The sequence below is a fragment of the Phodopus roborovskii genome, unplaced genomic scaffold (assembly GCF_943737965.1).
Source record: "Phodopus roborovskii unplaced genomic scaffold, PHOROB, whole genome shotgun sequence".
NCBI lineage: Eukaryota > Metazoa > Chordata > Mammalia > Rodentia > Cricetidae > Phodopus > Phodopus roborovskii.
Window position 1 is genome coordinate 13,727,774 of NW_026125052.1, and position 22,421 is coordinate 13,750,194.

The 22,421-nt window shown below is 40.2% G+C and overlaps 1 protein-coding gene across 9 annotated transcripts in view; it reads left to right on the forward strand.

Moving 5' to 3' along the window:
- Positions 1-2,494: 2,494 nt before the first annotated feature.
- Cdk12 (cyclin dependent kinase 12) overlaps positions 2,495-22,421 on the forward strand; it is a 73,220-nt gene continuing 53,293 nt past the window's right edge. For 8 of the 9 annotated variants that reach the window (XM_051175664.1, XM_051175659.1, XM_051175677.1 and 5 more), the window contains exons 1-5: positions 2,495-3,599; positions 9,963-10,838; positions 19,005-19,181; positions 20,668-20,807; positions 21,998-22,168. In XM_051175664.1, the coding sequence (XP_051031621.1) occupies positions 2,557-3,599; positions 9,963-10,838; positions 19,005-19,181; positions 20,668-20,807; positions 21,998-22,168 (2,407 nt within the window). In that variant the 5' untranslated portion in view covers positions 2,495-2,556. The remainder of the gene's footprint in view (positions 3,600-9,962; positions 10,839-19,004; positions 19,182-20,667; positions 20,808-21,997; positions 22,169-22,421) is intronic. The other variant, XM_051175648.1, reaches the window with a different exon arrangement.

Sequence of the window (22,421 nt, forward strand, 5' to 3'; positions counted from 1 at the left end):
AATCTTTTATTTTTACAAAAGCACTCTTCTCCCTGGTTATTGTGAGAATTCATGGAGTTTACAATATTTTTTCCTCTCTGTGTTTCTCTGTGTAACAGCTCTGATTGTCCTAGAACTTACTCTGTAGACCAGTTTACAAATTTTGTATTGAAAAAATTTGAGAGGCACACATGGCAAGACATGCCTATAATTCCGGTGTTTTGACACTTGAGCAGATGAATGTTCTTCGAATCTAGAGAACTTCTCCAAGACAGAAGGAGAGGTGAGGGGATGAGGGAAGATAAGGAAAAAAGGGGGAAGATGAAGAGAAAAAAAGAAAAAGAAATTTTGGATACAAGATTTCCTAAGTTTGTCAGGCAGTGATGGCTCATGCCTTTTAATTGTAGCACTTGGGAGGCAGAGGTAGGGGAATCTCTGTAAGTTCAAGGCCAGCCTGGTCTACAGAGCTAGTTCCAGGACAGGCTCTGAAGCTACAGAGAAACCCTGTCTTGAAAAAACAAAAACAACAAATATTTTCTAGGATAGAATTTTATCCACCAGAAGTATGTGTAATGGGAACACTCCTAAGGGAGCATACAATTACTTCCTATACCCTCTGCAAATGTGCTTTGAGCCATGTTTTGAGTTTCATCTTCTTCTTTTTGTAGGAATTTGACTTTTGTGATGGCAAAACACTAGTCTTTTTAAAAAATATTTTATTTATTCTTTATGTATATATAGTGTTCTGTCTGCACGTGTCCTTGCAGGCCAGAAGAGGGCACCAGATCCCGTTATACATGGTTGTGAGCCACCATGTGGTTGCTGGGAACTGAACTCTGGACTGCTGGAAGAGCAGCCAGTGCTCTTTCTTCTTAAATCATTTTTATTTTATGTTCATTGATGTTTTGCCTGCATGTGTGTCTGTGTGAAGGTGTCAGAAGTCCTGGAACTGGAGTTACAGACAGGCATGAACTGCCATGTGGGTGCTGGGATTGAACCTGAATCCTCTGGAAGAGGAGTCAGTGCTCTTAACCGCTGAGCCATCTCCAGCCTTCAATCTCACCTTAGTCTATCCCAAAGTTTTCATTCAGCTGCCCTTCAACTTCTCAGGATAAAGAGCCTATTTTTGTATAAAATGTTCACAGTACATTCAATCAAGCCTTATTTTTTCTTTTTAAATATTTATTTATTTATTTATATGTATGCAGTGTTTTGTATGCATGTATGTCATCAGAACAGGGCACCGGATCGCATCACAGATGGTTATGAGTCACCATGTGGTTGCTGGGAATTGAACTCAGGACTCAGCAGTCAGTGCTGTTAACCTCTGAGCCATCCACAGTGCTTGCTTTAAAGGCGTGCGCCACCACGGCAAGGTTGTTGGTTGTGAGGGCAGAGAAAATGAATGCAAAATGCCTGGCACTCAGTGGCAAGCTTTGTTTAAACATTTAGACTTCAGTTGTAATGTCCGCAATGTTCACTGTTCACCTGTCCCTTGTTTAAAGAAAAAGAAAGAAAGAAACGCCAGGCGGTGGTGGGCATGCCTTTAATCCCAGCACTCGGGAGGCAGAGGCAGGTGAGTTCGAGGCCCGCCTGGTCTACAGAGCGAGTTCCAGGACAGTCCCCAAAGAACCAAAAAAAAAAAACCAAAAACAAAAACAAAAAACAATCCTGCCCCAAGAAGAAAAAAATTTCTGACAACGAATAGCCTTCTTACAAGCGTGGTAAAATATAACGCGTCTCCACCAGACCCTGGGAGTATTTACCCAATGAATTACCAGTTAGGTTTGAGTTTTAAAGGTAATCTCGGCGACTTCCGCTTTCATGAAGCTCTCCAAAGGGGGAGTTGGAAACTTATCGCGAGAGTCTAACGGGACGCGTTTGTGGCTTGGGTCCTGTTCTCGCGTTGTCTGGCGAAGCAATGGGTCGAGGTGAAAAGGGAGCGCGAAGTATCGCGGGAGTCCGGTGGAATCTCGCGATACTTGTGCAGCTCGCCCCTCCCCCTCCGCCAAGTGCCGTTTCGGTTTAATCTAGTGTGTGACTGAGTCTGTGTGAGGGAGTGAAATGTGTATGTGAGGTGTCGGCTGAGGCGGAGGCTAGGAAAGGGGCTCCCTCAGGAGCGGGGGACAAAGGGGGAGGTGAGGCAGCCTAGGCCGCGGAGCCCGGGCCACCGGGCAGGGGAAGGGCCCGCGCAGTCCTTACAGGGCGCCAGAGCCGGAGTCGGCCCCTCAGGCTCGGGCGGTCGGCTTCCTACTTCCTTGAGCTCCCGGGCTCGCGGGCCTGGAGAGTGGCTCGGCGGGGTGGGCAGCGGCCAGGGGCGGACTCGAGCAGCTGCGGGCGCCTCGCTCTCCCACTGCCGAGGAACTCTCATTTCTTCCCTCGCTCCTTCACCCCCCACCTCATGTAGGAGGGCGCTGAGGAGGCGAGAGGGAGGAGGAGCCTGGCCTAAGGTCCCTTCCCTCCCCACCCCCTTCTAGGGGCTCTTTTGGTGGGCGTGGAGTTGGGGCTGGGGGGGGAGGGTGGGGCTTTGTGGAGTGCTGGGGAACTTTTCCCCTTCTTGAGGCTCGGGGAAAGGGAATGCCCAATTCAGAGAGACATGGGGCCAAGAAGGACGGGAGCGGAGGAGCTTCTGGAACTTCGCAGCCGTCATCGGGAGGTGGCAGCTCCAACAGCAGGGAGCGTCACCGCTTGGTGTCGAAGCACAAGCGGCATAAGTCCAAGCACTCCAAAGATATGGGGTTGGTGACCCCCGAAGCAGCATCTTTGGGTACAGTAATCAAACCTTTGGTGGAGTACGATGACATCAGCTCTGATTCAGACACCTTCTCGGATGACATGGCCTTCAAATTAGACAGGAGGGAGAACGACGAGCGTCGCGGGACGGATCGGAGCGACCGCCTGCACAGACATCGACACCACCAGCACCGGCGGTCCCGAGACTTGCTAAAAACTAAACAGACCGAAAAAGAAAAAAACCAGGAAGTCTCCAAATCTGGATCTGTGAAGGACCGGATATCGGGAAGTTCAAAGCGTTCGGTGGAGGGGAATGATGACTATGGGAAGGCACAAATATCCAAAAGCAGCAGCAAGGAATCCAGGTCATCCAAACTCCACAAGGAGAAGACACGGAAAGAACGTGAGTTAAAGTCTGGACACAAGGACCGGAGTAAAAGTCATCGGAAAAGGGAAACACCCAAAAGTTACAAAACGGTGGATAGCCCAAAGCGGAGATCCAGGAGTCCCCATAGGAAATGGTCTGACAGCTCCAAGCAAGATGACAGTCCTTCAGGAGCTTCTTATGGCCAAGACTATGACCTTAGCCCCCCAAGGTCTCACACTTCTAGCAATTATGACTCCTACAAGAAGAGCCCTGGGAGTACCTCAAGAAGGCAGTCAATCAGCCCACCTTACAAAGAGCCTTCTGCTTACCAGTCCAGCACTCGGTCACCCAGCCCCTACAGCCGACGACAGAGGTCTGTGAGTCCCTATAGCCGGAGACGGTCATCCAGCTATGAAAGGAGTGGCTCTTACAGCGGGAGATCGCCCAGCCCCTATGGTCGAAGGCGATCTAGCAGCCCTTTCTTGAGCAAGAGGTCTCTGAGTCGGAGTCCAATCCCCAGGTGAGCTATTACCTGTCTTTGTTGAAGTAGGGTGGGTTGGGAGGGATTGGCAGTCTTTATAACATTTTGTTAAAGTTTGCTTTAACTAGGTTGGCTAATCATCTAGGTAAGACTGGCTTTCCCTTAACCCATAATTGAGAAGTAAAGTTCACATGCCTCCAACTGCTCAAACAAGGTAGGTAGGTACTTTTCAGTAGTGGGGAATCTTCAGTTGTAAGAAATCACACTTCTGCTTAGGGAGTTCATAGTCTCCAAAACTACTTGTTGCTTTGTTTTAAAACTTTGTAAGTCACGTTAGTACCAGTATTTAAACCTTATTGGAACTCACAAGAGAATTGAGAAATTATAAACTTTCATTTCTATTATTTTGAGTCTGTTTGCCTGTTAACCTAGCAATTTTGTCTAGATATGTCCCCAGATCTATAATTATTAGTTACCTTACTGAAGAACACTATCTTGTAACTGTAATGAAAATTGAGCTAATGAGGCAGTTTTCTTTTTGACATATAGCTTAGCAAAAAGAGAGAGGTTCCAGAGACAGTTTGTTGAATTTTTATTTTGGTATTTTTGATTTTTTTTTTTTTAACAGCACCAGTGTTGACTTACCTTGTTAACACTAGCAAATTTCAAAATCTTCCTTAAAATATGTGGTACTAATGCCTTCAGCTTGGTATTTTTGTAAGGAAGGTCTGTCAACTTGAAATTGTGGAAAATTGTGTTCTTGTCTCATGTGTGGACCCATCTCTGTCCACAAAAACAACAGGAGCTTTATTTCAGTGGAATCTTAATATTTCCTTGTAACCTTTTGCAAATGATTTAATTTGTCCACACCTGAGTTTCTTCATGTGGAAATAGGAATAAAATCTGCCTACTTCAAGGCAGTTGTGAAGATTAATAAATATGAAGCATGTTACTGTGTCTTGTACATAGGACTCAGTACATTTTATGAGTGAAGAGCACTGGTAAAAATTAGCTTATGCATGTGTTTTATAAGTCAGTAGGTCAGTGTATGTTTCATTGTCTTTTTTTTTTTTTTTTTTTTTTTTTTTCTTTTCAAGACAGGGTTTCTCTGTATTGCTTTGGAGCTTGTACTGGAACTAGTTCTGTAGACCAGGCTGGCCTTGAACTCCACGTACCTCTGCCTCCTGAATGTTGGGACTAAAGGAATGAGCCACCAGTGCCTGGCCCTATTTCACTGTCTTAAAAATACAATTTAAGTGTATTCTCTTAACTACAGTGCTTAAATTATCTTAGTATTTCTCATTCAGTAATTTAAAAGATTCAAACATAGGTTGAAATAATTATAATAAACATGCATGTATCTAACACCTTGATTTTCTAATTAACATTTTGTCACATCTGTTTATCTCCATTAGTCCATCTTTTGTTTAGATTCATCTCAAAAGTCATAGCAAACAGCATACCTTTGTAAACATCTAGCATGTATACCATTTCTTAGAATTTATGATTTTTTGAAGAGGTATGATTAAACAGAATACATAAGTCATATATGTACCATTTATAATGTTGGATAGTTTTGAAAGGGAATCTAAGAAACATTCTCAGAATTTTGTGTTTTTTAGACAGGGTTTCACACTGCAACTTGTGGCCTGAAATTAGCTATGTAGCCTATGCTGGTCTCAAACTAACCTGAAATTTCCACCAATCCTGCCTTAACTCTTGGCTATTGGGATTACAGACAGATAATATTAGGCAGAATGTTTGTTTTCTTGAGAGTAATATTAAGGTTACTTGAAAGATTTTTTTTACTGTTGAGTTTGGAAATACAAAAGGCCAAAACAGGATTTTGGTCAAGAGCTTTTGTCTTGAAATCATTCCTTTTAGACAGACTCTTAAAGAAAATATCAGATATCAAGTTCTCTTAAGTGAATTGAAAAAATTGTGTTCCTTAATTGAAAGTAGTGCAGTGATGGCAGATGTAAATCCAGAGGAAGTGGAGACAGTGGGGATGCAAATATAAAATATTGGAAACATGCATCCTTTTTTTTTTTTTTTTTTTTTTTTGGCTTCTAGAAAACATTATTTGTACCCACACATTACATAATTTTATTGGAATTCACAACAGTAAATAGCGCAAAAAAAAAAAAAAAAAAAAAAAAAAAAAAGGAACCTGAGCAGCCTGGCACACATCCATAATTCCAGGTTTTTGATAAATTTAGCAAGTGGATTTTGATTTTTAGGCTAGCCTGTGTTATTTGAAATCCTGTCTCAAAAAAGACCAAACAATGAATGGACGGACAAGATGGCTAAATACCTGTTTGATCTTCAGTTATCCTCCAACTTCCACAGATGATATACATGCACAGTAATAATTTTAAAAATCTATTTATTTATATCTTTTCTCCTCCCTCACCTTCCATAGGGTTTCTCTGTATAACCCTGGCTATCTGGGACTTGCTCTGTAGACCTGGCTGCCTCTTGCCTCCATAGTGTTGGGATTAAAGGCTTGTGCTGACATGCTGGCATAAGAAATGAAAAGGCCTCTTTCCCCTTCAAAAAGAGAACTGGTGATATAATTCAATTTACATAGTATACTTAGGTTGTATATTCAATTTTGTGGGGGGAGCTTTTTAAGACAGGGTTTCTCTCTGTAGCTCTGGCTGTCTTGGCACTCTGTGGTAGACTCTTCATTTGGGAAAAACGAAACTGGAAGCAAGCACCATTTTAGTTGTGGATCAGTGTTTGGGAATGAACTCGGATTTTTGCATGTTAAGCAAGTCCTCACCAAGTAGACCAGGCTGGCCTAGAACTAATTCACCTGCCTTTGCTTCCCTGGTACTGAAATTGAAGGGCGTGGGCCACTACACCCAACTTTATTCTTGATAGAGTCTAACTGTAATCTAGGCTGCTCTAGAATTCCATATGTGAACCAGGCTGTGCTTGAACTCAGATTTCACCTGCCTCTGTCTGTCTATTACTGTAATTAAAGGTGTTTGCCACAACAGTCAAGTCCAATACCTTTCTTTTTTCTTTTTTCTTTTTTCTTTTTTTTTTTTTGGAGACAGGGTCTCATTATGTAGCTCTGACTGTCCTGGAACTCACTTTGTAGACCAGGATGGCCTTGAACTCACTGAGATCCACCTGTCTCTGCCTCCCAAGTGCTAGGATTGATTAAAGGAATGTGCCACCACTGCCTGGCAAGACAGGATCTTAATGCAGACCAAGCTGTATTGAATGCACAGAGATCTCCCTACCTCTTCTTTTTTTGATTTTTGTTTTTTCAAGACAAGGTTACTCTATGACTTTGGAGCCTGTCCTGGAACTAGCTCTTGTAGACCAGGCTGCCTCGAACTCAGAGATCCACCTGCCTCTGCCTCCTGAGCGCTGGGACTAAAGGCATGGGCCATCATATTTGGCTGTAGTCAGTTTTAGTGGTTTAGATTGTTGGTTTTTCCTCACAATGAATCTTGAGCAGGATTGTAATTAGAAATCCATTTGTGTCTGTTTCACAGACACAAGGATTTACTAAGGTACGAAAGGGGGAAATATACTCATGAATAAAGGATATGGTAAATCCAGTTGCAGAGTCCTTGGAAAGCTAGGGACCAGTCATTCACTACTTCATGCTGCCTGACCTGGTCTTCACCACCCAAGAGTGTGAGACCACCTTAGTCCTTCCTTATAAGAGGCAAACAAGAAGCACCATCTCTATCAGGCCAGATAGCCCAAGGTCATGGGCTGAGCAAATAACCATTACACAGGACTATATATAGTAAAAGAAGTCATTAATGAATAAAAAAGTAATTAATAAGACTTTAAAATAACCTTTCGTAAGGATTTCCAGATTTTTTTTTTTTCTGAGACAGGTTTTGTAGACTTGGCTGACCTCGAACTCAGAGATCCGCTTGCCTCTGCCTTCTGAGTGCTGAGATTAAAGGTGTGGGCTACCACCTGCTGGCTAGATTTCCAGATTTTATTTCACAGTCATTCCTCATAAAATTTTTTGTTGAACTGGAAAAAATGGCTTAGTAGTTAAGAACATTAACTGTAGCTGGGCATACATACCTATCAAATTTCAGGCCAGCCAGAGCTACATTGTGATTTCCCATTTCAAAAACAAAACAAACAAGTTTGTTTGTGCATGTAGTAATTTCTTGTCTTACATGTCCTAAAAAGTTGATTGGAAATCATTTTCTGTTAAAGGAACTAAGACCTTTAATATCAACCAACACACAGGAGACTAAGACAAGATGATCATAATTATTAGACCAGCTTAGTCTATGTAATAAAATCTTGTCTCAGAGCACTAAAAGATAGAAAGAAGTGTTAGGACCGGTAATATAGATCAGTAGTAGTAGGCTGTTTCTTAGTGAATGGAAGGCCTTGGATTCAGTCTTCAGTACTTAAAAATGAAAAAAGATGCCAACAATTGTAGTTTTTAAATTTCTAAATTTTATATATTAGGCATTTGTTTCCTATAGACACAACTTTATAATAAACCAAGGCTGTAAAGTAGTACCATAGTTAAAATTTAGGGAAGTTGGGCTGAAGTGTTGGCTCAATGGTTAGGGACATTGGTGGTTCTTCCAGAGGAACATTGACTCACAAACATCTCTAAATCCAGTCAGTTCCAGGGATTCTGATGCCCTCTGAACTCTTGACACTGGGCACAGACATGGTGCTCTTGCAGAAATACAGGCAAAAATTTATAAAACAAAATTTCTCAAAATAAGCATTTTGAGTACGACTACATTCTAAAGTGGGCAAGTATTATGCCATCTTGATGTAAGTACATAATAGGCAATTTTGGTGCTTTCCTGTTTCTTGAAAATTTATTTTTTTGTTTCAAGACAGGGTTTCTTTGTGTAACCTTGTGTGACCTAGAACTAGTTCTGTAGACCAGGCTCACCTTGAACTGAGAGATCCTTCTGCCTCTGCTTCCCTAGTGCTACGAGTATAGTTATGAGCCACCACTACCTGCTAATTTTATTTTATTATTTCATTGCAACAATTCTGTCTCTGCCTCCTTAGTCTGTGATTACCAGTATGTGCTGTTACCATTCTGTTTTACTTGTTTTTGTTTTGTTTGAGACAGGGTCTTACTTTATAGTTTAGGCTGGCTTGAAACTTCCTTTGTAGTGCAAGACTGTCTCAAATTCACAGAGGTCCTAAAAGCATGAACTTACCAACCCAGATGGTTGGTTATTTTTTTCTTTTGGGGGGATTTATTTTTATTAAATTACGTATGTGTTTGTGTGCATATATGCTCATGAAGGCCAGAGTCTCTAGATTCCCAGATCTTAAGTTACGGGTGGTTCTACCCATTGTGGGTGCTGGGAACCAAACTTGGGTCCTACGCTAAATTAGTACCCATTTAACCACCAAGCCATATCTTCTAGTCCCTTATTTGTTTTGGAACAAGGTCTGAATATAGTTCAAGCTGTTAGGGAACTCACTGTGTGGTTCATACTTGGCTGCTCAGTCTCTGTAATTCTTTTGCCTTGGTGTCCTAAGTGCAGGGATTACAAATAGGAGCCAAGTCCTAGCCAAATGAATTTTTTAGTTTTACTTAATTCAAATATATATTCATGCAGAGTCTAGAATTTGTATTTTGTTTTTAGATATAGTCTCATGTAACCCAAGCTGGCTTTGAGTTTTCTGCATTGCATAGTAGAGGATGCCTTTGATTTTTTTTTTTTCTTTTCTAAATACTTTAAAATTTTATTTTATGTATGAATGTTTGCCTACATGTATGTATATGTATGTGTACCATGTACATGCCTGGTATTCAAGGAGATACGTAGCTTTTGGATGGTTTGAGCTACCAAGTAGGTACTGGGAAGTGTTTTTAACCACTGACCCTTTTCTTTTTGAGACAGTTTCTTTGTGTAGCCCTGGTTGTCCTGGAACCTGCTCTGTAGACCAGGCTGGCCTTGAACTCACAGTGTTCTGCCTGCATCTAGTCCCAACTTTGTACCAGCCTCCCTTCCTCCCTCCCTCTCTTCCTCCTGTGTGTGTTTTCTGAGGCGAGGGTCTCACTATGTAGCTCTGACTGGCCTGGAACTCACTCTGTAGACTAAAATGGTCTTGAACTCACAGAGATCCACCGGTCTGCCTCCCACGTCCTGGGGCTAAAGGCATGCACCATAATGCCTGACTTGCTTTATATTTTTATTTTATTTGTATAGATTGTTTGCCTGTGAAGTCTATATACCATGTACTTGCAGTTCCTTGGGAGGCCAGAAGAGGAAGTTTGTTAATCGGAACTAGAGTAACAGTAAATTAGCCATCATGTGGGTTTTAGGATTAGAGCCCCAGATCTAGACCCTATTTTTTGCTGACCTATTGTCCTCTTTATGTCTCTGTATATTGTCTATTTAAACTGTTTTTTCTTTTTTTCAGTAGGAAATCCATGAAGTCCAGAAGCAGAAGTCCTGCATATTCAAGACACTCGTCTTCTCATAGTAAAAAGAAGAGATCCGGGTCACGCAGCCGTCATTCCAGTATCTCACCTGTCAGGCTTCCATTGAATTCCAGCCTGGGAGCAGAACTCAGTAGAAAAAAGAAGGAAAGAGCAGCTGCTGCAGCAGCAGCAAAAATGGATGGAAAAGATTCCAAGGGTTCACCTATAACTTTGACTAAAAAAGATAAAGTTGAGGTGAAGGAGTCAGGGTTAGAGTGTAAAAAGTTACCCAGAGGTATAAAGTCAGAAAAATCTACCCCAGATACTGAACTGGTAAATGTGGCACATTCAAACACAGAGGTAAAAAATTGTTTAGATACAGGGAAAGTTAAGTTGGATGAAAACTTGCAGAAGCATCCTGTTAAGGATTTGAAAGCACAGGGAACAAAAGACGCTAAGCCTGTAGCACCGAAGGAAGTAATTGTTACTTCAAAGGAGACAGAGACATCAGAAAAAGAGGCCCTTCCACCTGTCCTCACAGTTACTTCTCCACCCCCTTTACCGTCCACTACCCCTCCACCTCAGACACCCCCTTTGCCACCCTTGCCTCCACTACCAGCTGTTCCCCTGCAGCCTCCTCTGCCTCCTCCCCAGCCACCATTTAGTCAAGTTCCTGTTTCTAGTACTTCAATTTTGCCCTCATCTCCTCACCCAAGGACATCTACTCTATCCTCTCAGACAAATTCTCAGCCCCCTGTACAGGTTTCTGTGAAGACTCAAGTATCTGTAACAGCTGCTATTCCACACCTGAAAACATCAACATTGCCTCCTCTGCCCCTCCCTCCCTTGTTACCTGGAGATGATGACATGGATAGGTAAGTCCTATAATAGGATGAAAGAAGTTAGTCTTTATAATGTATTTTCTTTTTAAGATTTTTAAAACTATTAGAATGCATATCTTTTCAAGATGCGCTTATGGTTAGGAATTGCTGTTTTGTAATTTAGTGGAAAATTCATTCTTGTATTGCTTGAGAGTAGAGAATGAGAATTTTGTGGGGTTTTTTTTCCTTTCATTTTAAAAAACTTACCTTATTTTTGAGTGTGTATACTGTGTCTTAGTGTGGAGGCCAGAGAAAAATTTGGTGGGAGTCAGTTTTCTTCTGTTGTGTGGATCCCAGAGATCCAGCATAGGGCTTGGTGGCAAGTGTGTTTACCTGCTGAATTATCTTGATGGGCACATTTTGGGGTTGTGTGGGGGATAGGGTCTTGTTATACTCACTATATAGTCTTGGGTAACCTTAAGCTCATAGCAATCCTGCCTCAGTCACCTGAATGCTGGGATTATAGACATGCACCACTATGCCTGACAAGTTTTAGATTCTTTGTGTGTGTGTGTGTGTGTGTGTGTGTGTGTGTGTGTGTGTGTGTGTGTAAGACTTTTGCCTGCACATATGTATGTGTACTATTTGGTCAGAAGATGATGATGGATCCCATGGAATAAATATGGATGGTTCTGAGCTACCATGTGGCAACTGCTCTCAAGTTCTCCAGAAGAGTAGCTCTTACTTACTCAGCCATCTCTCCAGCCCTAACTTTACTGTTTGAATATTTTTTTGTTTATATGTATGTCTGTGAGCTTGCATGAATATATGTACATGGATGAGATAGTATAGGCCAGAGGTTATTGGGTCTCTAGAACTGTAGTTGTAAGTGTTGGTAAGCTGTCATGTGAGTGCTAAGAACCACCATGTCCTCTGAAAGAGCAATAATCACTCTTAAACCCTGGAGCCATCTTTCCAGGCCTAAGTGAACTATTTTTATTTATATACGCATTGGAGACCAGAGAGTACCTTGATACCTAGGTCTTGCATAACCACATTTCTCCTCCATATCTTTAATTTTAAAAATGCTTATTGTGTGCATATATGTGTATTGTGGCAAGTATCTTTACCCATCTAGCCATCTTGCCAGCTGGCTTTTTTTTTTTGTAATATTTTAATTATAGAAAATTTGTAGAGTGATACTTTATTATTATTATTTGTTTTTTGTTTGTTTTTTGAGACAGGGTTCCTCTATAGTTATAGATCTTGCCCTGGAACCCACTCTGTAGACCAGGCTGGCTTTGAACCCACAGAGATCTGCCTCTGCCTCCTAAGTGCTCAGATTAAAGGTGTGTGCCACCACCATTCATTGGGTGATATAATTTTTAAAAATCACCTATCCTGCAATTAAAAAAAAAAAAGAGCAGTATGAAGAATCTTTGCTAATTAGACTATAACTCAGAATGGGATGATGGGAAGATACTAAATTTTAATGAGTACTTTGAGTGTTGATTACTGAAATGGTTATGAAGTATGAATCTCATAAATGGAATTATGAAAGGTTATTTTTAATCTATTGGCCATACTAACTGAATAAAACCTCCAAACAGACATGCATTGGCCAAGGACATGGTATGGAAGTATAGTCTTACTGGTTTTTCTGTTGAGATCTTACCTTCTTCTAGGGGATGAGTTACATTTACTGTCATGAACTTCATTGTAAATAGAAAAATAAGAACTGCTTATGTTAAATTGCAAACCTGTTTTCAAACTTAGCACTTTCTAGGTGACATCAGTAATTTAAGTGGTGATTCTTTGCGGGTGCATGTGTGTATGTGAGTGCAGGTGTGCAAACAAGAGACCTGAAGTCAGTCTTGAGTCTTGTTCCTCAGTAGTCACCCACTGCTGGGGTGGGCCTTTTATACTAACATTTGGGAGGTAGGAATAGGCAGGGCTCTTGAGTTGGAGGCCAGTTTGGTCTACATTAGTGAGTTCTAGGAAAGCTAGGTCTTTTGAAACCTTGTCTTAGCCAGGCAGTTGTGGTGCATGCCTTTAGTCCCACTATTTGGGAGGCAGAGGCAAGTGAACCCATCTGCATCTGCCTTCTTTTTAATTCTTAGAGCATATTTTTCCAAACTTACCCTTGGCACTTTTAAAATGTTCAGGAGTAGTAATGGATTGTGGAATGGGTAGGGGAGTGTGGAGCAAGTGTTTTGCTTTTGGCTAAAGTCTTGCTTTGCTGTCTAGTTTGTTGTGTGTGTACACACACACACACACACACACACACACACACACACACACACACACACACACACACGTAGAGAGATATTTTACATATGAGTGTAGGTACCCTAGGAGGCCAGCAATATCAGATCTCCCTAAATTATAGGGTGGTTGTGAGCCAACATGTAGGTACTCAGGTCTCCATAGCAAATGCTCTAAACTGCTAAGCCATCTCTCTAGCCCCTTGTTTGCAGTTTTTCTGTTTGTTTGTGCGACATGGCCTTATATGAATTTAGGTGGCCTCTAATATGCTTGTAGACCAGACTGGTCTAGAATTTACTGTATAACTTCATCTGACCTTGAACTCTGTGGAGTTCCTCCTGCTTCATAGCATGAGCTCTGGGATTTCTTTTTTCTTTTAAGATTTTTAAAAAAAATCTATTTTATGTATATGAGTGCTCTATTTGTATGTACTCCTTTATTTCAGAAAGGCATTAATTAGATCCTGACTATAGATGGTTGTGAGTCACCATTTGGTTGCTGGGAATTGAACTCAGGACTTCTGGAAGAGCAGCCTAACAGCTGAGCTATCTTTCCAGCCCCCAAACTCTGGGACTCCCCCGACCCCAAGAGATACTTTAGGGGCTGGTCAGTGGTGGTGATTGCCTTTAATCCCATCACTTGGGAGGCAGAGGCAGGCAGATCTCAGGGAGTTCAAGGCCAGGTCTATAAAGTGAGTTCCAAAGCCTCTCTCCAAAAAAAAATGACACTGTAGATATAGTGGCCCATACCTTCAGTAGTTTAAAACAGGGATATGCTAGTCCAGTTTGCATACGAAAGTAAAAAACATACAACTAGAGAGGCAGAGGTACATGGATCTCTGTGGGTTTCTCTATCCTGAGTTCCAGAACAGAGTTATCTAGGGAGACCCTGTGCCAACCAAAACAAAGAAACAAAACAAAACAAAACAAAAAAAAAAAAAAAAAAAGAAAGAAAGAAAGGCAGGCACTGTGTAGTTAGTGCCTGACTGGACTGAATTTTGAAGGTAAATTCATTTGCCTCTCTGCTTTGATTAAAAGCATGTGCCAACAAGCTAGGTGAGAAATGTTTACATTGTATCTACAGGTTAATTTAAATTTCATCATCAGAAAATTCAAGTTTGTAAAATTCGGGTAGGAGTCAATTGTTTCTGTGTCAGTTCTCCCACCTCCCCCAAATTTCTCTGTTTCCCTTGCTGTCCTGGAACTTGTTCTGTAGACCAAGCTGGCCTTGAACTCAAAGAGAACTGTCTTTGCCTCCCAAGTGCTAGAATTAAAGGCTTGTACCGCCACTGCTTGGCCAAGTCAGCTGTTTCTTATACACAAGAATTAAGGCAACCTAAGTCATCACATATGAATAAGGAGTCATGAACTATAGATATGAACAAAATGTATACATCAGTATTTCCTGGTAATTATTTTGTCATATAATATCTCCTTCATTATATCAGGCTCTCTCCATATTTGGCACATTTAGTGCCTTATAATAAAAGCTGTAGTGTTTTTTTTTTGTTGTTGTTGTTTTGTTTTGGTTTGGTTTTTTTCTTCGAGACAGGGTTTCTCTGTATTATTTTGGAGCCTGTCTTGGAATTAACTCTGTAGACCAGGCTGGCCTTGAACTCACAGAGTTCCTCGTACCTTTGCCTCCCAAGTGCTGGGGCTAAAGATGTGTGCCACCAATGCCCGGCTGCTGTAGTGTTTGTTAAACATTAGATTTTTAGTGGGTCCTCATTATATTTTCAAGGTTTTTAATATATTTACTGAAGCAAGATTTTGACCTCTTAGATTGTTGTGGTCTGAACTGATAGTGTATGTCCTATTAAAGACTCATTTCTTATAAACTTCCTTAAAATAGAATCTTCTTATAGAATGTCTCTCTTTGTAGTTCTGCCTGCCCTAGAATTCCCTTTGTAGACCAGGCTGGCCTTAAACTGATAGAGATCATCCTGCATCTGCCTCTTTGAGTATTGGGATTAAAGGTGTATGCCAACAGGCCTAGTAGAATGTAAATCTTTGAGGAAAAACCCTAAATGTCAAACATAGACTTAAGTGATAATTCTGAGACAATTCAGATACTTTGAGTTTTCTTCTTTTCTAGTAAACAGAACTAAAAAAAGTATTAATTCTTCAAGGATTGAGATTTACAAAGAATATTTTACAGTATTGTGTAATTATAGTTTTCCTTCTTTAGATATTTAAAAATTAGATAAAATTTAAAATATTCCATTCTGTTTCAGTCTTTTTTTTTTTTTTTTTTGGTCTTTTGAGACACGGTGTCTCTGTAACAGCCCCCTGGCTGTCTTGGAACTAGCTTTGTAGACCAGGCTGGCCAGCCCTGAATTCACAGAGATCCACCTGCCCCCTGCCTCCCAAATGCTGGGACTAAAGGTGTATACCACCAACGCCACCAACCACCTTTACCACCTCCACCATCTCTGGGCTCACATTGTACTTTTAGAATGCGTTCCCCATAGTTAGTGTGAATTCCCACCAAAGAATTGCCTGTTTTATAAATGTAAGTTCAATTGCTGCCTGTAGGAAGCCTTTCCATTTATGATGATGTTTACAGCACAAAATCCATTTGTTGATTAAAATATTTTTTTTAATGTTTTTTTGGGGTGGGGGGGCTAGAGAGCTTAGTGGTTAAGAGCACTTATTCTTGGGCTGGAGAGATGGCTCAAAGGTTAAGATGAATGCTTTTCCAAAGGTCCTGAGTTAAATTCCCAGCAACTACATGGTGGTTCACAACCATCTGTGATGAGATCTGGTGCCTTCTTCTGGCCTCTAGGGATACATGCAGGCAGAACACTATATACATAATAAATAAATCTTACAAAAAAAAAAAAAAGAGCACTTGTTCTTATGAAGGATCTGGGTTCAATTCCTAGCACTCATATGGAGGCCCACCACTTCCTCATGTACCAGGCATACATGTGGTACAAAGATAAATGTGCATGCAAAGCACTCAGGTGAATAAATTTAACAGAAATGTGGGGGTGTGGGGCTGAAGAAATTGATTAGTAATTGGAGATAGTTACTGCTCTTTCAGAGAATCCAATTTCAGTCCCTAGCGCCCATGTCCAGTAAATCACAACCCCTTGTAACTCCAGCTTAGGGGAATCTGACACTTGGTCTGCTTGAGTACATAGTTTCACATGCACATACCCACATGCATACATAGGTATGTGTGAGCACAGGCACACTTGTGTGCACACTCACACACATGTACATATATGCACATACACAGTTTTAAAATATATTTTAAAATTTGGATTTATCAGGCTTTATAGCACATACCTATAATCCTAGTACACAGGAAGGTAAGGTAAGAGGATGATTGGTGGGAGTTCAGGGCCAGCCAGAAATTCTTAGAGACACTATTTCTCAAAAAAAGCAAAAAAAAAAATCTAAAATTTGACAACTTTTCTGATTTCTACAATCAGAAAAGTCTTTATTTGTTTCCATACTAATTACTTTGATTTGCTTGTTATGTGAGTCCTGTCATGTCCTTAGTAAGTCTGAAATTGCTGTTTGAACTTTTTTACCTTAGTCTGAGAGTTCTTACGTTGTGTGGTCAAAGATCATCCAGCTCTGACCACTAGACAGGCCTATGAGGGGTTATGGTTATTATGTTAATTGAGGTGGGAAGGCCCACTCACTGTGGGTGGCACTGGACTGTATGAAAAGGAAGAAGTAGGCTGAACACAAACATTAATTTTTTTCTTTTAAAATTTATTTTCAACTTCATTATTAAAAAAAATATTGCAGGGGCTGTGAGATGGCTCAGCAGTTAAGAGCACTGGTTGCCTTTCCAGAGGACCCAGGTCTGATTCCCCACATCCACATGGTGGCTCACAACATCTGTAACTCTAGACCCAGGGGATCTGGCACCCTTTTCTGACTTCTATGGACACCAGGCACATGCATGGTGCATGGTGCACAGACATCTATTCAGGCAAACACACATAAAATTAAAAAAAAAAAAAAAAAGAATCTCTAAATAAAAAGGAATTTGGTTCACGTAATTTATCCTTTTATATACATACTTTTCTTGTGAGGGGGTTTTCTTGTTTTTAGCTTTTGTTTTTTTTTTTTGTTTGTTCGAGACAGGGTTTCTCTGTATTGCTTTGGAGGCTATCCTGGAAAACTAGCTCTGTGGATCAGGCTGGCCTCAAAATCACAGAGATCTTCCTGCCTCTGCCTCCGAGTGCTGGGACTAAAGTCGTGTATCACCAGCATCTTGTAATACATACATATTTAAATGCATAAAAATGTTTTTAAAAACAGAAAAAAAATTATTGAAGTTTATTCCCAACAACTAAAGTACTTACATATATTTTCAGTAGTTTTGATATCAAATTAACTGTAAAACTCTTTCATTTATTATTTCCTTGTCCTAAGTTCTTTTTAAGTCTTTAGTAATCAAGTAGTGTTAATTTGTTGGCCTCTTTCATTTAAAAATTATCTTTTGTTAAAGAATAAGTTTCATGAATTGTATGAGCTTCAGTTTTATGTTGTGACTTTTAGAACTTGCTTTGTACATTTTATTTCAGGGGTGCCATAGGGTTTTTGTATTGTTTTAAATATTGAAATGGGATTAAATATAGCTTCTGGCCTCAACTTGCTATGTAAGTTTAAGTTGGGCAGTTGTGGCACACACCTTTAATCCCAGTGCTTACGAGGCAGAGGCAGAGGCAGGCAGACAGACCTCTGAGAGTTCGAGGCCAGTCAGATGTACAGAGAGAGTTCCAGGACAGCCAGGGTGGTTAAACAAAGACACCCTGTCTTTAAAAACCAAAAAGGGGGGGACCCAAAAAAACCCAAAATAACTCCCCCCTCCGAAAAAAACAACTTGATATGTAGTTCAGGCTGGCCTTTTTTAATTTTAATATCTGATTCTCCTGCCTATACTTCACCAAATATAGATCCTTCCTTCTCCTACCAGGTATTGGGTATTTAACTCAGGGTCTGGCACCTGTTATGGGCTGGAGAGATAGATGGCTTAGAAGTTTAGGGCTTTGGCTGCTCCTCCAGTAGACCTGGGTTCAATTCTTAACACCCACATGGCTGTTTACATTCCATCTGTAGCAACAGTTCCAAGGTATCTGATGCCCTCTTTTGGCCTCTATAATCATTGTATGCATGTAGTACATAGGCACAAATATAAAAAATAAATAATAAGTGAGTTCAAAACCAACCTGGTCTATAGAGCTAGTTCCAGGACAGCTAGGACTGTTACACAGAGAAACATGTCTTGAAAAAGAAAACAACAACAACAAAATATTTAATAAAATAGATCTCAAATATTACTATATTAAGCGTATTCCTCCAATATTTTCACACATTAGAAAATAGTAATATTCACGATGCTTAAAGGAATGTTAATATTTCATAAAATGAAAATACCAAATCATGCTCTGTAATAAATTGGTTATATTAATCAGGAGTAAATAATATACTTCAATAAATTCTAACTTTTTAGTTGAGACAGGGTTTCTCTGTGTAACCCTGGTTTTCCTGGAACTAGCTCTGTAGACCAGGCTGGCCTTCAACACACAAAGATCTGCATGCCTCTGCCTCCCAAGTGCTGAGATTGAAGACCACCATCGCCTGGCAACTTTTTAGTCTATTTATTTTTAAAGATTATTGTTATGGATATGAATGTTTTGCCTACATTTATGTATGTGCACATGTGTGTGTGTGTCTGGCTTCCACAGAAGTCAAAAGAGGTCATGGTATTTCTTGGGACTGGCATTGCAGACAGTTGTAAGCTGTATATGGGTTCTAGGAATTAAACCATAATCCTCTAAAAGAGCCACAGAGCTCTTAGCCACTGAGTCATCTGTCTAACTCCCAGAAGTAAAATCTTAGTCTTTTTAATAGGTGAACATTATAATGTTCTTTTGACACTTTATTTGCCTAGTCTAAGTAAAAGTTTTATCCTCTCATCTCTATTTAGTCCAAAAGAAATGCTTCCTTCAAAGCCTGCAAAGAAAGAGAAGGAACAGAGGACCCGCCACTTACTCACAGACTTGCCTCTTCCTCCTGAGCTACCAGGTGGAGATCCATCTCCCCCGGATTCTCCAGAGCCAAAGGCAATTACACCACCTCAACAACCGTATAAAAAGAGGCCCAAGTAAGTTTTTTAGGGATGTATAATTTTTATATTTTATGTATATGAATGTGTTTTCTTTATGTGTGTCTGTGCTTTAAATACATTCCTTTTACCCCAGGAGTCCAAAAGAGGGTCCTTAATCTCCTGGGATTGCAGTTACAGTCAGTTGTAAATCATCACATAGGTTCTGGGAATTCAACTCTATCCATGACTCTTAACTGCAGAGCCATCTCACTAGTAGTGTGTGTCCCCTCCCACCCCCCAAGTCAGAGTTTCTTTGTGAAATAGTTCTGGTTGTTCTAGAACTCACTCTCTAGACTAGGCTGGCCTCTAATTCTTAGAGATATGCCTTCGACTGCCTTCCGAGTGCTTTGATTAAAGGTATGTATCACCACTGCCTAGCTTAGGGATCTCTTTTTATTAAAGTGTATACTCTTATAGCTTCCACAACTCATAGAAGTGAGAGCCAACAAATACATCTTTTATTTCAGTTTTATGGGAAAACAGTGCTTATCCTCCAGATAACTATCTTAGTTACTGTTTTGTTGCTGTGAAGAGTTACTCTGGCTGATATAGCTCTTATGAAAGAAACCATTTATTGTGTGGCAATGCAATTTCAGATGTTTAATCCATTACCAAGGTTGGTAGCATGGTAGCATGTAAGCACCATTCTGAGAGCTACATCCTGATCCATAAGCACATAGTGGGAGCAACACTGGGCCTGGCTTGGAGTTTTGAAACCTGAAAGCCTATCTCCAGTATATACTTCTTTCAGTAAGACCACACCTCCTAATCTTTCTAATTCCTATCAAAGAACTCCTCTTCCTGATGACTAAGCATTCAAGTACAAGAGCCTATGGGAGCCATTCTTATTCAAACTACCAAGCATAATACATAGCTAACATTTTTATTGAGACAGGATATTACTGTGTGTCCCTGACTGACCTGTAACTCACAAAGATTGTATGCCTTTAATCTCAGCACTTGGGAGGTAGAGGTGTTTTGATCTCTTTTTGAGTTTAAGTCCAGCTTGGTCTAAAATGAGTTCCCAGACAGCCAGAGACCTAGCTACCTAGTGATACTGTGCCTGGAGCAAAAAAAGAAGAAGAAGAAAATAAAAGATACCACCATGCCATCCCTAAACACATTCATTCATTCATTCATTTTTTGGTTTTGGTTTTTGAGACAGGGTTTCTCTGTGGCTTTGGAGCCTGTCTTTGGAACTAGCTCTTGTGGATGAAGCTGGTCTTGAACTCCCATAGATCTGCCTGCCTCTGCCTCCCGAGTGCTAGGACTAATGTGCCACCAACACCTGACTACATTTTTTTTTAAAGTGATTAATGAATTTAGTGAAATTCATATATCCTACTACCACTTTGTATCTTTTGAAGCCAGAATTCCATTATAACCATTGATGCTTTATTATTTCTGCCATTTCAGTAAAATTTTATGAGAAGCCAGTCATTTCATGGCAAAAAGTAACAGTTTTTATTGGTTTTCTTTTTAGAATTTGTTGTCCTCGTTATGGAGAAAGAAGACAAACAGAAAGTGATTGGGGGAAACGATGTGTGGATAAGTTTGACATTATTGGAATTATTGGAGAAGGAACCTATGGCCAAGTATATAAAGCTAAGGACAAAGACACAGGTACAATTATTAATATTTTAAATAGATTTAATAAAATAAATTTTAGGCTCCAATTTGTTCTCTTAATTATTAAGTAGATTAAAATGTTCCAAAAGAAGAGCTTGGTCTGTTCCAGAACCTCCCTGTATCAAGTCCTTTACATAAAATAGCATAATATTTGCATGTAACCTCTACCCATCCTCCTGTGTCATTTAAATTATCTCTAGAATATTTATGGTATGAATAAAAACAAATTATGAATAAACATTGTTATCATTCAAGGATTAATGACAAAGAAAATGATGTCTGAACAGTTCAGAAAGTATCTCTTACCACTGGAAAATGTTTTTAGTCTACAGTTTGAGTCTATGAATGATGTGCAAGATACAGAGAGCTGAGTGCATGATAATGTTATAGTAAAGCCTTTTTTGGGCTAGGAATATAATTCATTGTTGAGTGTTTTGAGTACATTTGTGAGCACTATATTGATTTTCAGCACTATAAGCTAAAAAGCTTTATTTTGCTACTTTTGTTGTCTGTTTTGAGTATTGTTTTGACTTGGTGAAGTATTTTGTTTTTGTTTTGTATTATGCTTTGGTGCTAGGATTTGAACCTAGGGTTTGCACAAGCAGGTTATCAAAAAGGCTGCATTCTCTGTGTGGGGTGTGTGTGGGGTGTGTGTGTGTGTGTGTGTTATAAACTTTTGTTTGTTGGAAAGTTTTGTATGCTATTTTGTGGGGGGTGGTATTATATTTTACTTATTAATGATTATACATGTCTGTTTGTGTCTTTGGGGCATATTTGTGCCATGGTACACATTGGGCAGACAGAGGACAACTTGTAGGTAGTCTGTTTTCTTCTTCTACCATGTGAGATCAGTAGGGAGGCAGAGGTAGAGACGGCTCAGGCTACTTGCAAGATCCTGTATCAGAAATGAGAAAGGGGGTTAGGAAAAGAACAGCATGAATCAGTTTGAAGACTGGGGAACATAGGAATAGGGCTGGTTGTGGAGCCAAATGATAGAAGGCATATTTTCTTAGGTTCTAAATTCAATCTCAGCCCCCTAAAAAAAAGAAGGGAAATGTAAAGGTTTTATGTAAAAAACACAAAAATGCTCAAGTCTGTGAAGGTAAGAATGTGTAATGCTGGTTCATGATGATGGCTAAGACCTGCGAGTTGTTTATAGTGACAGTTTGCATATGTTTTTGCAGGAGAACTAGTAGCTCTGAAGAAGGTTCGGCTAGACAATGAGAAAGAGGGTTTCCCAATCACAGCTATCCGGGAGATTAAAATTCTTCGTCAATTAGTCCATCGAAGTGTTGTTAACATGAAGGAAATTGTCACAGACAAACAAGATGCACTGGATTTCAAGAAAGACAAAGGTAATAGCAGAAATTTCAAATTCTTTAATTTCATGTGTTTTATATGCAAGCACATGTATGCCTGCAAAAACAATAAGTGCTCTAACTATGGCGCTATCTGTCCATTTTCATTTATATGAATTTTTTGTGGGGGGGCAGGGGTTGGGGTGGATAGGGTCTCTACATAGTACTGACCATTCTGTAATTCACTAGACCAGGCTGCCTGGTATCAAACTCAGAGATCTGCCTGCCTCTACCTCCTGAGTTCTGGGAT